The sequence below is a fragment of the Melospiza georgiana genome, chromosome 20 (assembly GCF_028018845.1).
Source record: "Melospiza georgiana isolate bMelGeo1 chromosome 20, bMelGeo1.pri, whole genome shotgun sequence".
Taxonomy (NCBI): Eukaryota; Metazoa; Chordata; class Aves; order Passeriformes; family Passerellidae; genus Melospiza; species Melospiza georgiana.
In genome coordinates this window covers 6,668,652-6,683,130 of record NC_080449.1, presented here as the reverse complement: position 1 = coordinate 6,683,130, position 14,479 = coordinate 6,668,652, and the positions used below count along the sequence as shown (strand labels likewise).

Here is a 14,479-nt window from a genome sequence, read left to right as displayed (position 1 = left end):
AATAGTTTCAGAGAAGGGACAGTTGCCTGCTTCCATAGGGAGTTAAGAAAACCACAGAACACCAAACAAAAAAAAAGTTCCCAACCAATCAGGAAAAATATGTGTATTCTTGAAAACAATTTACATGTATTCATTCTTAATTAGTTTAATTTGGCACCTCTGGTGCCATCCATGTTCTTTCCAAGCAGGCCATCAAGTCATCCCATTAGTCTTGGCCCATTTTATAAATGATGCAGTTAAGTGAAGGAGAATAATCTCTAAATACCAAACTCAACAAGCAGAGACAATACATCTCTCATTGTGGCTGTTAAAAGCATTTTAAAACCAAATTGAACCACATAAAATTATAGTTTAGGAATATAAGCTTAATTCCCATTTTATTTATATTTAAATGTCATTTATGGCCAGCAAGGCTTTACAGCTAATTTCATTTTTTCAGATATGACTCGTTGGTTCACTCCCAAGTTCGGGAGCTGAGCTTCCAATGCCAGCAGATCAAGGAGATCCGTTGTGGCTGTGCCACCTACCACCAGCACCTCAGCAGCCTGGTGAAGGCCTTTGAGGAGCTCCTGCAGGCCAGTGATGTGGATTATGATCTTGCTGAAGGCTTCCGTGAGCAGCTGAACCAAAGTGTGCTGCAGTTTGAGAAACTGGAGATGAAATTCCTCTATGGTGAGCAGCAGTGTTTGTGCTTCTTGTCAGATCCATGGACGCCCTGGAAATGGGATTTTATTTGGTTGTTGGTGAAAGGAAGCTTTCCTTGCTGTTGGTTGCTTTAGGATGGGTTATGGGGAGGACTGTCGTTGAAGGTAAGATTTTTATGATGCACAAAGAATCAGAGAATTGGAAGGGACCTCTGGAGATCATCTGTGATGGTGTTTGCAGAGGTCTTAGGATGAGGGAAGAGACGAGAATGTTGACTCCATGTTTCAGAAGGCTTGATTTATTATTTTTTGATATATATTATATTAAAACTGTACTAAAAGAATAGAAGAAAGAATTTCATCAGAAGGCCAGCTAAGAATAGAAAAAGAATGAATAACAAAGGCTTGTGACTGAGACAGTCTGGACAGCTGATTGGCCATTAATTAGAAACAACCACATGAGACCAATCACAGATGCACCTGTTGCATTCCACAGCAGCAGATAATCATTGTTCACATTTTGTTCCTGAGGCCTTTCAGCTTCTCAGGAGGAAAAATCCTAAGGAAAGGATTTTTCATAAAATGGGACTGTGGCAATCATCCAATCCAAGTCCATGCCAAGGCAGGGTCACCTGGAGAAGGTGCTATAGGAACATGTCCAGATGGGTGTGGAATATCTGCAGAGAAGGAGACTCCACATCTGTTCCACCCTCAATTTAAAGAAGTTCTTCCTCATGTTGAGGTGGAACTTCTGTTTTACTTTATGGCCATTGCTCCTTGACTGGGTTTTGCTTTTGTAGCTGTACTCTTTATTGACACTTGCTGTTTGGGGTCATCTCAACACAAGCACATTTTAACTGCCAAAAAAAATAGTGGTTATATGAAAGTTTTGTTACACATAGCTTCAGGGTTTCCTGTTTCAGGGAACAGCCCAGCTGACTGTTGAAGACACCTGGGGACATGAGTTAGTGACATGACATGAGCCTGGCAGAGCTGGGGTAACAGCTGAACTCAATGATCTAAGATGTCTTCTCCAACCTAAATTATTCCATGATTTTCCTAAGGGATCTGCATCTAGCTGCCTGCTAGTCTGGCTGGTGGAGAAATGTACACTGCCTTTCATAAGAGAGCTAAAATACAACCATGTTTTGGAAAATGAGCATCACAATTGACATTTGGCCCTAGAAGGAAGAGTATAACCTGCATACTGCCCTCAGTCTGTAGTTTGGAGAAAGTTAGCAGGAGGGGGATGGAGAAGGGATGCTCTTGTGAGGAACAGCAAGCAAGATCTTTTCCTGGTGTCACAAGTGCTGCTCTTGCTGACCCAAACAGCCAGCAATCCTTCACAGATCTCAGCTGCAGGAGCAAAACCCCTGGGGTGCCTGAGATGGGGACTGACCCTCCCATCCCCCTGGAGCTGCCTCTGCTCAGCCCCATTTGGGGCCCAGCCACAGCATGCTCTGTGTTCTGCCTTTCACGCACATCATGGCAGGATGTTGCAGTTTTGATTGCTCATATAAAGCAGCTGTGTGTGAGAAAAAGGTATTACAGCCTTGTGTCATGGCAGGGTAATAAAAGATTGAGTGTATTCAACGATTTCGGTGGCTACAGAATTTCCTTGCATTGCAAATGAGAAGACTGTAGTGAATAAACATTAAATGCCTTTAAACCAACAGATGGTATCCTATATACTATGAAAAGTCACTGACAACTGAGACAATTCAATATATCTAACACAATGGTGCTGCATTGAATCACACATTAAAGTAAAATGATGTTTGTAGGGTTGTAAAGAACATCCAGTGTACTAAGAATTGACTGTAAAGAAGAAGCACGAGCAGCTGTCTGTCTCTGCATTTCCATCCTGACCTTCAGTTCATTCCCCTGAAATTTCAGCTGTGCAACTCTTCCCTGCCACTTTTGCTTAATTGCACAAAAATTTTAAAATAGGGGGAGCCAAGGTGACACCACCAAGCTCTTATTTCTCTATTCAAATTAGAGTCTGAGTCCAGATCTCTTGCACTGAATTGTGCCTGTGCTCACACACAATTCCACAGAGTGTTGCAGGCAAAATCCTGTGTGTGTGTGCTCCTTCATTAAGGATGACTTGTTAGCTTGACTCCAAAACCAGCAGAAAAAATCCAAGTGCAATGGAATTTCTTTTATATAAATGTTATTGAAGAAATAACAACATGTGCCTGTAATCCTTTTGCCATGTAGCACAATTATTTCAAGTAAGTATGCTAATTAAAACACTAAGGCTGTAAAATCTGGCATCTGTTGTTGGTCCCTGATAATTTTTTTTGTGAGTTCCAGAGCAAAGCTATTGCTTTGTTGCTGGGCTATAAATGGTTTTGGTCATGTACAGCATTTGACACTAATACAAAGTGTGCTAATATCTGTTGAATCCTCTAATTTCTCATTAAGTTACTACTCTGTATTTAAATAGAGTAAGAATGAGGGGGAAAAATTGTAATTCTCAGTGTGTGTTTTTAATCAGCTGTTTCTGCTTTGCAGGAGAATCAATAGGTACAGAAGTCACTATACTTTATGAATTGGCTCAAAGGTAAGAGTGCAACTGAATGTTTAGCAAAAATATGGTTGTTTCATCAACTGATAAGGATACTCCGTGTTCTGTGGCATGTTTAGCTGTTTGGCAGGGCTTTGCTTATTAATATCTATTTTGTTAATAAACCATCCATTGAAAACAGATTAAGGCTTTTTTTCCCCACTTCTCACCAAGCAGGTGAGAGGCTGAAAGAGAAACTTGTGCCACCAGGATCGTTCTTTTCATGAACAACAGTAAGCATGTCCACAATCCAGCGTGGTGCACGCTGAGACATTCTCTTGGTGCAGGGGCCAGGAGGGACAGTCCCTCCCTGAGGGTCCCCATGCCCTTGGCGCTGGCTCAGGGTCACTCCTGTGCAGCTCTGCTGAAGTTCATCGTTGTCGCAGCTCCTTGATGCTGAAGGTGAAGAGAGCAGGTGTTGTTGTGCTGTGTTTGTTGGTTTTCTGCCAGCCTGGGATTCTTCAGTGCTACAGAGATGCTCAGCTCCCTGTTCAAGGCAGCTTGAGGTCCCCTGAACACAGAGGTGACTGCCTGGTGCTGGAAAATGCAAAGTAGGCTGGAGGGCCAGTGATTGTTCCTGCTGGATTTCAGTCTTGATACAACCTCTGATTTGCAGTGGTTTTTCATGCCCCGTCACATAAATTTACCTGTAAATCGCTGTAAATTGGGCATCCTCTGTTCACTTTCCAAAATCATAGAGTAACTTTTATACTTTAAACCATTTTATTTGGCACAAAAGGAATAATGAGAAGAATGCCACCATGTACCAACATCTGCAGGATGAGTCTCCTGTGCCATCTGCTCTTCACAGCTCATCTGACTTTGATTTGTCAGAGAAGTCTCCTCTTGGCTCACCTGAGCACAGGCATGATCTGGAAGGCCAGCACAGCACACTGCCACTTCTGCCAAGCAAGTTTCCTCCAGGTAATGTTTTTCCCATGGAAGATTTGCTGGATATTGGGAAAAGCTGATAAATAACACACAAGGGAACTAATTAAGAAATAATGAAGAATGTTTGTCTGCCTCAGCTTTCCAGTTCCTTGCATAATCATTGCAGTTTCAGTGATGAGGCACACAGAGATGGCAGCCATCTGAATTACCTTTTTTGAGGCAATATAAAGTGTGTTAGTTTGTGTCCTTGTTGTTTTAAGCTACCAGCTTTTACTTTGCTCCAGACACTCTTTAAATAGACAAGTTCTAAGGTGAAAATAGACAATTGTCAAGAGATTATTATGTGGGAAAGGAGAGGTTTTCCAATTTTATAGGAGCCAGTGTTGTGTTTCCTTGAGAATTGTTAAGTGCTGCATAATTAATAAGTGGTGTCATGTTTGACCTGGATAGTTCCACTAAACACAAGTGATGCTTGCAGTACTTTATCGGCAGCAATGAAAATTTAATAGCTGAGCTGGCACATCCTGTTCAGGGAGAAATATTGCAGAGCAAACCAGGAGTGTGTGACATGGATAAACTGACACATCACACACTGACAGGTAGAACAGATCTGCTCCTGAGGAAGGATGAGACTTGCAGCCAGTGGAAGAAAAATTGTAGAATAGCAAAGCAAGAAGGAAAAGGTACAGTAATGAAACTTGATACAGGAGATTTCTTTACTGTGGAGTGCATTGTGTAAGTCAAAGTCAAATTTCTCTCTGAGTTACTCTGGGAGCTTCCTATTGTTGTAAGGAAAAATGTGTGCTGGTGGTGTGTGGAGCTGCATTGCAGACCTTTGGATTCTTTCCTCAGTACAGGGAATGTTTAAGTAGATAAAATTGTTATCTATTCCACTTTTGTAGGAAGAAGAAATCTGAAGAGCCTGAAGTTAAAAAAAGTTAAAAAGTTAAAGCTTTAAAGTCTTTAAGTTAGAATGTAGAGTAGGAGTTGTCACTGAATGCATGGTTTGAGCACTGTATAGGAAAAGAGGTTGTGGAGTCAGATATTCAATATCTGCCATTTTTAACAGCTCTGTGTCATCTTCTAGAATTAACACCCATTAGATTTGACAACAGTACATAGTGTAAAGGAATACAATCATCTGCTCTAAATAAGAAGTGGTCTCTTGCTTTATTTAGAGTTATTAATGGAGCATCTGCAGGAAATTAGAATCCTGAGACAGCGTTTAGAATATTCCATAAAAACTAATGAGAGACTGAGGAAGCAGCTTGAGAGACAAGTAACAGACAAGGAACTAGATCAAGGTAAGAATTCATTTAATGAGAAACTGAATCCATCTTTCCTGCTGAGTGCCTGAGGGATCAAATGCCACTGGAAAGGTTTGGAGCCACTGTTCTCTGTTCTGGTGTTCAGCATCTCTGAAAGCCAAGCTCTGAGGTGGATTTAAAGCTTCTCACAAGTAGCCAGCTTTCACTAAAGATGCTTTTGGAACACCTTTTGAAGCACCTCACCCCTTTATTTTTCTACACTTTGCTTCACTCTCCTTCCCACCTTTTCCCCCATAGGAAAATTGATTAATATGCAATATTACTCTGACTGGAAGCAGGTTATAAATACAGACATACTTTCCTTTTCCTCAGTTCCACTGGTATTGACATTAGATTCATTATGTTTTACATCATCCCCATGATCCATTTCTGTTGTTGTTTAAATGGAGGCAACCTGCACATGGCAGTTTGCTTTCAGGGATAATTTACAGTGATGGAAAGCTGGATAAAAAGCATCCATTTCATTCCTGAAGTATTTACACTGCTGGAAAGGCATTCTGTGCTTGTGAAATAACCACACTGAAACACTTCCAACTCTTTTACAGCTTCATAAAGATTCTGGCAAGGGCATCCATTAATGCAGTGAAAGTATATTTTCTTTATAAACTGTCTTAAGCCTTCCATCTGTCTTCTTGTTGCCTTTGCACATCTACCAATGTGTGCAGGAGAAATTTGGAAAAGTAAAGGAAAAAAAACAGCTACCTGTTAGAACAGCTCCTTTTTGTCACTGTGTTCTTTCAGTTCTTGTTTCTCTCTGTATCAAAGATCTCTTTCATGCTATCAGATATGCACATGCTCTCTTGCTAGTGAGGCTCCTTTTTCCTGATAGATGAGCTTTCTTTGACTTTTGGTGTAAAAAGAAATCCTGGAGTGAAGCTGAGGGGATTCCCAAGGGCAAGTGGGAATGGCTTTAAGCTGAAGGAGGGCAGGTTGAGATGGGAAATTGGGGAGGAAGATGGGATATTGAGGGTGGGCAGGCCCTGGCACAGGGTGCCCAGAGCAGCTGTGGCTGCCCCTGGATCCCTGGCAGTGCCCAAGGCCAGGCTGAAGCACCTTGGGACCATGGAAAGTGTCCCTGCCTATGGCAGGGATTGGAGCTAATTGAACCTTTCTAACCCAAACCATTCTGTGCCTTGCATTCAACATTTTTGCTTTTAACTGAATGTCCTTAGTTTGTTTTCCTTTAAAACAATTAAGTTGTAACATACTTAATTGTTTACAGCAACCTGCTGAATTCATGATATTGAATTGTTTGTTCAACAGAAGTTATTGCATAGATTTATTCTTATTCTAAGTCTCATAAATATTGTATGGCTGCATATGCACACATCTGCCCACTGTTCTTGCCATGTCATTTTTAATATTTAGATTCTTTAAGTATTTAAATGCCTCTGGGCTTCCAGTATCCTATAAATGACTGAAATGCTGGTAATGACTACATCATTCCTGTAGAGCTGAGGCTTGCAGTGCAAGTAGAACTAAAATAATTGCTTCAATAGTTTCAAATGTTAGGCTTCAAAATAAAATCAAAGGTTTAATTTTGAGTGTCCTAGGTTTCAAGTGTTCTTAACAGCAGTGAACATTAAAAGGGGGTTTGTTTGCTGTTTTTAACCCACAAGTTGCTGATGTTTCTACTCAGACTTCTTTTCAGCTTTTGAATGCCTTTATTTTGCTTTCCCTGGGAGTGAATATCTCCTTCCCCATTGCTGTGATTTTCAATAGTGCCTTTCTTTCAGTCAGTGTTTCCTTTGAAACCTTCAAGGTATGCTTCCTTAGCACTCACTTTTTCAGCACAAAACAGAATGAGAACTCAAGTGTATTGCAATTGTGGGCCCTGATGCTCCACTTTCCTCTGGTTAGATGGACCTTTGCCTCTGTGGGGAGAGTAATTGATGTCAGCAGGGCTCTGCACACAAGTAGCAGCCTCAATAGTGGGTCAAATTGTGGGATTGTGGCCCTATTACCACTGGCTCTCCATTATCCCTTATTATGTAAGATAACCAATAGTTATATTCTAAAGCCTTTCAGTAGAACTGCAATAGCATAACTTTTCAAATAGGATAAAGCTGGGTGATGGGCAATAAATTAAATTAGAATCAAGATGAGACCATCAAGCCTTGCCACTTCAACTTGGATTGCTTTGTTAGAGTCTGAAAGGAGAAAGCCTTTTGAGTTCACATAGCTGCCTCAACTCTTTAACATATAGATAGTAAAATGCCATTAGTGCCAGGCTTCCAGAGCCTTTGAGTCTTTCAGCAGTGACAAGAGGTTCATATCATGGCACACTACATCCCAGTTAGGTAGTGGGTAAAAGCTTCAATTGGGATTACAATAAAATGAGATTACTCAGAGGAAGTGCAGCACATCAAATTGAATTGAACTGCCAGAGCTGAAAGGCATCCTCCTCATACATTCAGCTAATTTTTTCTGCCAGCTGGTTATTTCTCTATTAACCAAATAGTTGACACTCATGTACTTATCTCAGGCTTTAAAGCGGGAGATACTGGGATAACCAATCAGCTGAAAAATGCTTTTAATTCTGGTGGGTCCTGAAGTGTTTTAGTGACCATAAGAAGGTCACAAAGGGCAATAACAATGACTTGAGTTGCATTTCAGAGGCAGCACCTTGGCAGTGGGATGTGGCACTTTGCAGGCTGTGCTGCACCAGTGCAGTGCACTGGGGATTGCCTGGGCTGGGGTTTAACTGCTGGGTACAGGATTTAACACTTAGAGTCACCTGCCTAGTGCAGCAAGGTCCTCAGAGCAGGATTCATCACCCTTATGTTTGTCAAAGTCAGACATTTCACTCCTGCCAGTTACCCAGAGATTCTTGTGGAGGCCGTGGAGGGAAATCCAGCCCTTGGAGCACAGGGGATCTCATCCTCAGAGATGAGAGGAGAGGGGACACAGGGTGAGTTGAGCTCTGGAGGGGCCTGTTCCTCCCCACGGCTGCTGAGGGGTGATCAGGACTGGCTTATTTATCTAAATGTTAGAAACACGGATTTAAGAGGGATAAATCTTCATCCCTGTGATCATAAATGGGCTCTGAGTTTGTAATCTGAGGCCAGGACAGTGACTCCAGCCTTGTGCTGGATCTCTCACCAGACTGTTTACAAGCCTCCCTCCATTAACCCCTGTGGATTAGCTGGTAGAATCCTGTTGTTCTCTCACTAAATACAATGGACTATGAGCAGAGCAAGACTAAAATACATGGTAAACCCTCCTACAGTTTTCTTTTCAAATCATGGCAGTGTCACAAAATACTCCTGCATTTTGTCCTGTTGGGATTTTAGCTGATAGGTGAAGACTGCCAGGGATAATTCTGCAATTTTAGTAATGGTTGCCCAGCAATGAGAGGCACTTGTGCTGCACTGGGCTTTGGATTACTTGGCATTAACCTGAGCTGACTTTTAGCCTGTAGTGATAACCTTCAAAATATATAGGGGAGAAATAGCTTTTATAGCATGTTTTTCTGCAATTTTTTAAATTGTTCTTGTCTGGAAAGTTTAATCTTTAATGACCTAGAGATGACTCATAAATCATCTTTTATGTATATATTTATAGGTTCTGCAAACATTTTTATCCATGGCTCAGAGCAGCATAATTCCCTGACTTCTGAAATACATTTCCTGAGGAAGCAAAATCAAGTTCTGAATGCAATGCTAGCAAAAGGATCTAGAGGTAAAAATGTAAACTGTTCTTTACAGGAGTAGCCTGCAACTCATCCCAGATCAGGAAACAATAAAATATTCACAGTCCACTCATTAAATTGACTTAACCATTCTTTGCACCCCTGAAATTCCATGCTCAACCATAAACATTCAAGCTGGGATTAGCAATAATGGAGTAGCAGCTGGATAGTCTCTGAAAAAGCTGATTTAGTTAAAAATCAAGGCCTTAGTGCATTGTGGGCATTGCAGATACCTTGTGTTTATTCTTGTTTCAGATAAACAAAAGGAAAATGAAAAGTTAAGAGAATCTCTTTCTAAGAAGGATGCAGTCATTGAGCATCTTCATGAGGACCATGAATGCATGAAGAAAGAGAACGAAAAGTTGCAAAAACAAATCTGCCAGAAGGAAGATGAAATCAGATACCTGACATGTCAAATTTACAGCAGTCGCAATGAACTGAACAGGTATTGATTGTGTCCACATTTAAAAATTCATTTAGAGAAGAAATTGTCAGTGTGACAGGCATCTGTTTAGCCATAGCCATTAATATTAATGAGGGGCATGGATATGTTCAAAAGGCAGGGGAAGAATTATGGAGGGAAAGAGGAATGGATTTTAGATTTTGAAAAAAAAAATAAATCAGAATTTAACCTAGCTGTTTATTGGGACTTAACAGGTTGCAAACAGAAATTAATGTAAAGCAGCATCAGATCTCTGAGAATGAGAAGTTGCTGCAGTCGCTGCGGACGGAGATCAAGGTGTATGAGAAGCTGGAAGAAGCAAGAAGGAGGGGGACAGGTACAAATGCACAGCTGGCTCTGTGCCCTTTGCCCCTGCACCTCCTCCCTCTGAACATGCTCTTGTCAAAGGCCAGGAGGGCTGGGTCACTGTTCCTTTGCTCCTGCTTGTGTCTGCTCTGCAAAGAGATCTGACAACCTCCTGCTCAGATGCTTTCTCCTTGGGGGGGCTGCAAGCCTGAGCTGTGTCAGATGTTGACCACACACCCCCAAGTTTCCTTTATCTTTTTAGCTAAGCTAAAAACCAGAATTGAAGACTTAGTGGCTCAGGCTGGATGAGTTTCCTGGGGATCTTAGATACTTATTTGTTATCTAAAATCCTGCTGCTGCATCCTTGCAGGTCCTGCTTGCCCAGGTACCTTCTGCTGAAGGTGGAGGGAGAGGCTTCTCCCTGGGGCTGGCAGAAGTGCTAGCACTGCTTTCTGAATTAGGTGTTTAATAATTTCATGTCCACTTTGCTGTCACTGAAAGTTAGAGGAGGACTGGAGCTCCCCTGTGTTCTCCCTCCCCCTTTGAAGCTGTGCCACCAGGTAGCTGTTGGTGTGCTGAGGTAAAGAGTGGGATGCTTTCATTGCTGAAAAACCCTTACCACATCCAGCAAATTTCCCACTGGAAGTTGTTAAAAGTTGATTTTTTTCTCCCTGCTGCTCCATGTTATGCCCTGCAGCTGCTGGTTTTGCTGCCTGGCTGAAGCAGAAGAGCCCTGTAGGGATGGGGCTTTGAGGCAGAGCTCAGGGGTGGAAGGGATTCTCCTTGCAGAGCTCCTCATGTCATTAGAGAGTGGCAGCACCCTCCTGATGTAGCTGAACCCCTTCCCTGTCTGGAGAACACCCTGAACAGTTGGATTTCAGCAGGAAGCAATGCAGGGAGTTGTTTGTGTACTGATCTCTTTTTGTGAGAAGGCAAACACAGCCCTTGCTTTTCTCAGGTTCAGATTTGTTCCTCTGGTTGCCAGGTGATCTGTTTTCTTTTTCCTTTGGTGTACAAAATTAAACTCCCAGTTCTACTCCATCCCTCCTCCACACTCTGATGTTCCCTGTTTCTTTTCCTTTCCCCAGAGTGTGCATTACTGCACTTCACATTTTGTAAATCCTCTTCATTCTCCTTTTATCTCATTTTTTAGCTTTTGCCATGAGACATAGTAGCTTTTATGGACAAAGTAAAAAAAAATGTTCAGCCCTTTAAATCTTTCAAGAGTAGAAGCAATTAAGACATGCTTTTTTTTTTGTCAAACCATTATCTTAATGCTGTTTGTAGTTAATTCTTAATATTGAGGATAGCACTGACTATAACTTACTTGCTGAGTGCTCTGGTGGGTAATATTATTTTAATTATTAGAGATATTTGAGTGTTTCTTATGAAATTGTCTCAGATCCCAGATGTGATGCCTCAGAAGAATTCCAGAAAGATCAGAAGAATCCACTGGATTTACACGAGCTGCTGGCTGAAATCCAGAGCCTGCGAGTGCAGCTGGAGAGGAGCATCGACACCAACAAGTCTTTGCATGAAAAATTAGAGGAGCAGCTTTCCAAAGGGAAGAGAGAGGAAATGGGCCCAGTGTCAGCTGTTAATATCAACTGTGTGTTGAAGGCAGGCTCTCAGCCCTGTGCAGGACTGGATGGTACTGTGCTCTGTGTGCTTTTGGCTACTGCACAACCTGTGCCTCTTACAGCCTTAATCAATGTCAGCTCTCCTCAAACCTCTCTGCTGTTAGAGCAGGGTGTGCAGTGCACACTGCACTGTCCTAGAGCTGCTGGTGCTTCTTTTGCATCCAAGCAAAGCATTTGCAGAGTCTCTGGGCTGGGAGGATGCCTGCAGTGAATTGCCAAAAATTCTGCTTACCTGGGGGGTTCTTTTTTCACTGCTGAGCTCTGTAGTGTTTGCTAAGGGTGAGTGTGTATTACTCAGGAATGATCAATAAGTGCACTAAATGGGCTCTGGATAAATCAGTTGTCCCCTCTTTGCCCTTGAGGAATGTTTTACCTTTATTTCAATCACTGTTAAGTGATGCTGTTTTAGCAAATAAAGGAAAGTGTAGTGTTTACACCCAGGGTTAGGTTATTGTTCCAGTATTGATGTTCATGGGATACAGAGGGCACTGGAATCTTCTTCCTTAAAGTGCTGTACACAATAAAAGCTTTCCCTACATCCAGATAAAACCACATGGACCAGAAAGATTCCTTGCAATGTCAGCAGCTGAGTTTTTTACCTGTGCTTTTCTCATAGGTGCTTAGGGAATGTGGAAGTTCTGAAGGAGGAATAGAGAGACAATCTTTAGTCTGGTACAGCTGAAAAAAGTGTCCTACTGCTTGTGGAGTTAATGGGAAGCTTATATTTGTTAATAAAATATGTTAATCAGGATATATTTTAGATTTTTTACCTATAGTTTGATTTTGGGAGATACCTAGAATTTGGATGGATGCTCAGGTATAAAAGTAGGTAAATACTGGAAGATCCATGGCATGACACTAGAAAAAATTAGCTGGTTTTCCCAGCTTCCAAAGGCCAAGTGTAGCATCAGCAATAATAGAATTGAAGAGCTTGGAAGGGTTTTAAAAATCTAATAATACAGCTTTCCTTCTCCCTTTTATATGTAGAAAATCTCTGCAACTGCCCTGCTGCCAGGAGGAACATTGGTGAGCAGAACGGACCCTGCATTTCAGCAGAGAACCCAGGTACACCCAGCCCTGTTCAACAGCAGCCTAGTACAAATTAATTTTTTTTTTTTTGTATGAGGATAAAAACCTGTAGGAGTGTCGGGGGGTAGGACAGCGGGATGGATGGAGATGAGAGATCTCTGGAGCCAGGGCTGGAACTTGGGGTTTATTGCAAAGGGCCTGGGTGCAGGGCCCTGCTGGGAGCTGCCAAACACAGCTCAGAGCAGGCCCGAGAGAAGAGAGGGGAGAGAGGATGAGAGGGTGAGAGAGTAAAAGGGTAAGAGAGCAAGGTTCTCTATTGTATTGTTACAATACAATAAATCTTCTGTGTTGAATATTCTAATTCTCACTAACTAATCTACTACAACATACAAATCTTATAGCATTTACATACAGCCTATAAGAATCATTATATCACCATACTGTGCTACACTTTAAACCCTAAAAACTCCTCTTTGGGCCCCTTCAGCCAAGCTGTAGGGTCTGCTCTGAGCCTTGGGCCTGTCTGCAAGCAGAGGGTGTTGTTCCATCAAAAGAGGATCACCTTCAGCTGGCCACACCATTGTTTTCCAGTTGTTCAGTAACTGAGGTATCTCAAAGCTTGCTTTCATTTCAATCTCACTTACAGTTTCCATATTCTCAAAACCTTTTGCCAGACAATCATATTTATAAGGCTTTCCTGTTTCATCTTCAACAAAAACCAACCTGATTTTTGTGTCCCAGGTGCTGAGGCAGCCCCTAAGGGAGATGTGGACAGTGCCTCTGTGTGCAGCAGCAGCTCCAGCAGGACGTGCACCCCGCGCCTGGTGCCCGGGCACCGCATGTGGGCCGACAGGAACGGGCGGCACGTGCTGGGCCTCATCGAGGACTACGAGGCCCTGAGGAAACACATCTCAGAGGGACAGCAGGTGCTGGAACACATGGAGATGGCTCTCAGAGAGCTCACTGGCACCCAGCTGCTGCAGGAGCCTGGAGTAAAGGTGAGTATCATTCTCTGGGTCTGGATTGAAGGCGCTCGAGGTGGTGGTTCGTGCTCGGACTCAGGTGTTTATTATTTCTTATCAGTAAAAGTCTCACTGCTGTGAGTTTGGCAGCTTTTCATTAGAAGGCTCAAAATGGCCAACAAACTCTTGGTACGAGGTCTTTTAAGACTAAACTGACACATGGATTATTTCCCCTTTTAACCCAGTAACTGATCCCACAGAGCCCCCAGTGCAGACTTTCCTGCCCAATTACAGAACCGCCCAAACCCATGGAGAAGAAGCATGAAGAAGAAACCCAGGACAACACCCTGTGCCCTCCATCTTACTTCCACCCACAACATACTAAAAATCCCCAAACCTAAATTTCTCACCAAGTGATACACCCACACTACTCTCTATAATCTGTTTCACACTTTTGTGGGTTCTAGTTTATCTTGAAGTCTGGGAAACTTTCTCCATGGATGAGGGTCAAAGTCAGTGCTCCTGTGGGGGTCAGGGTGTCCCAGAGCTGACAGGGAAATATTCCCAGTGCCCTGGGTTTCCACAGGTGAGCACTGAAATCCTCTAAAGAAGGGTGGATTTTACCCAGAGGTGCAAAGTGCTGTGAAGGGAAGAACTGACTGAATTACTCAGGATGCCTCAAGCTTGGCACAGTCATTGTCTAGATGGACTCAGTGGGATTCTGAGGTAGTTAATTCTAGGCCTTTAAGCAATGTCACTTTCAGTTTTGGCTTTAAATGAGGTAAAACTGCTTGGTTTTGCTGTGGAAGTTGGTGTTTGTTGTGCTGGAAATGATAAAAAAGCCAAACAAAAGAAGCAGCAGAAAACTTCAGGTAAAAATCGAAAATGCTGTAGAAAGCGTTTAACTAGGGGCGTGTAAAAGTAACCTAAGAATAAAAAGAATTAGGATTTTCATATAATGAAGGCTTGAGCTAAAC

At 42.4% G+C, this 14,479-nt stretch overlaps 1 protein-coding gene across 3 annotated transcripts in view; it reads left to right on the top strand.

The window, feature by feature from the left end:
* The window catches only part of CDK5RAP2 (CDK5 regulatory subunit associated protein 2), a 70,866-nt gene that overhangs the window by 47,902 nt on the left and 8,485 nt on the right, over window positions 1-14,479 (top strand). Inside the window, exons 26-35 of one of the 3 annotated variants that reach the window (XM_058038160.1) lie at window positions 440-672; window positions 3,162-3,210; window positions 3,953-4,137; window positions 5,283-5,408; window positions 8,997-9,113; window positions 9,379-9,568; window positions 9,781-9,902; window positions 11,274-11,522; window positions 12,499-12,576; window positions 13,282-13,538. In XM_058038160.1, coding sequence (XP_057894143.1) covers window positions 440-672; window positions 3,162-3,210; window positions 3,953-4,137; window positions 5,283-5,408; window positions 8,997-9,113; window positions 9,379-9,568; window positions 9,781-9,902; window positions 11,274-11,522; window positions 12,499-12,576; window positions 13,282-13,538 — 1,606 coding nt within the window. The remainder of the gene's footprint in view (window positions 1-439; window positions 673-3,161; window positions 3,211-3,952; window positions 4,138-5,282; window positions 5,409-8,996; window positions 9,114-9,378; window positions 9,569-9,780; window positions 9,903-11,273; window positions 11,523-12,498; window positions 12,577-13,281; window positions 13,539-14,479) is intronic. The other 2 variants (XM_058038157.1, XM_058038159.1) reach the window with 2 other exon arrangements.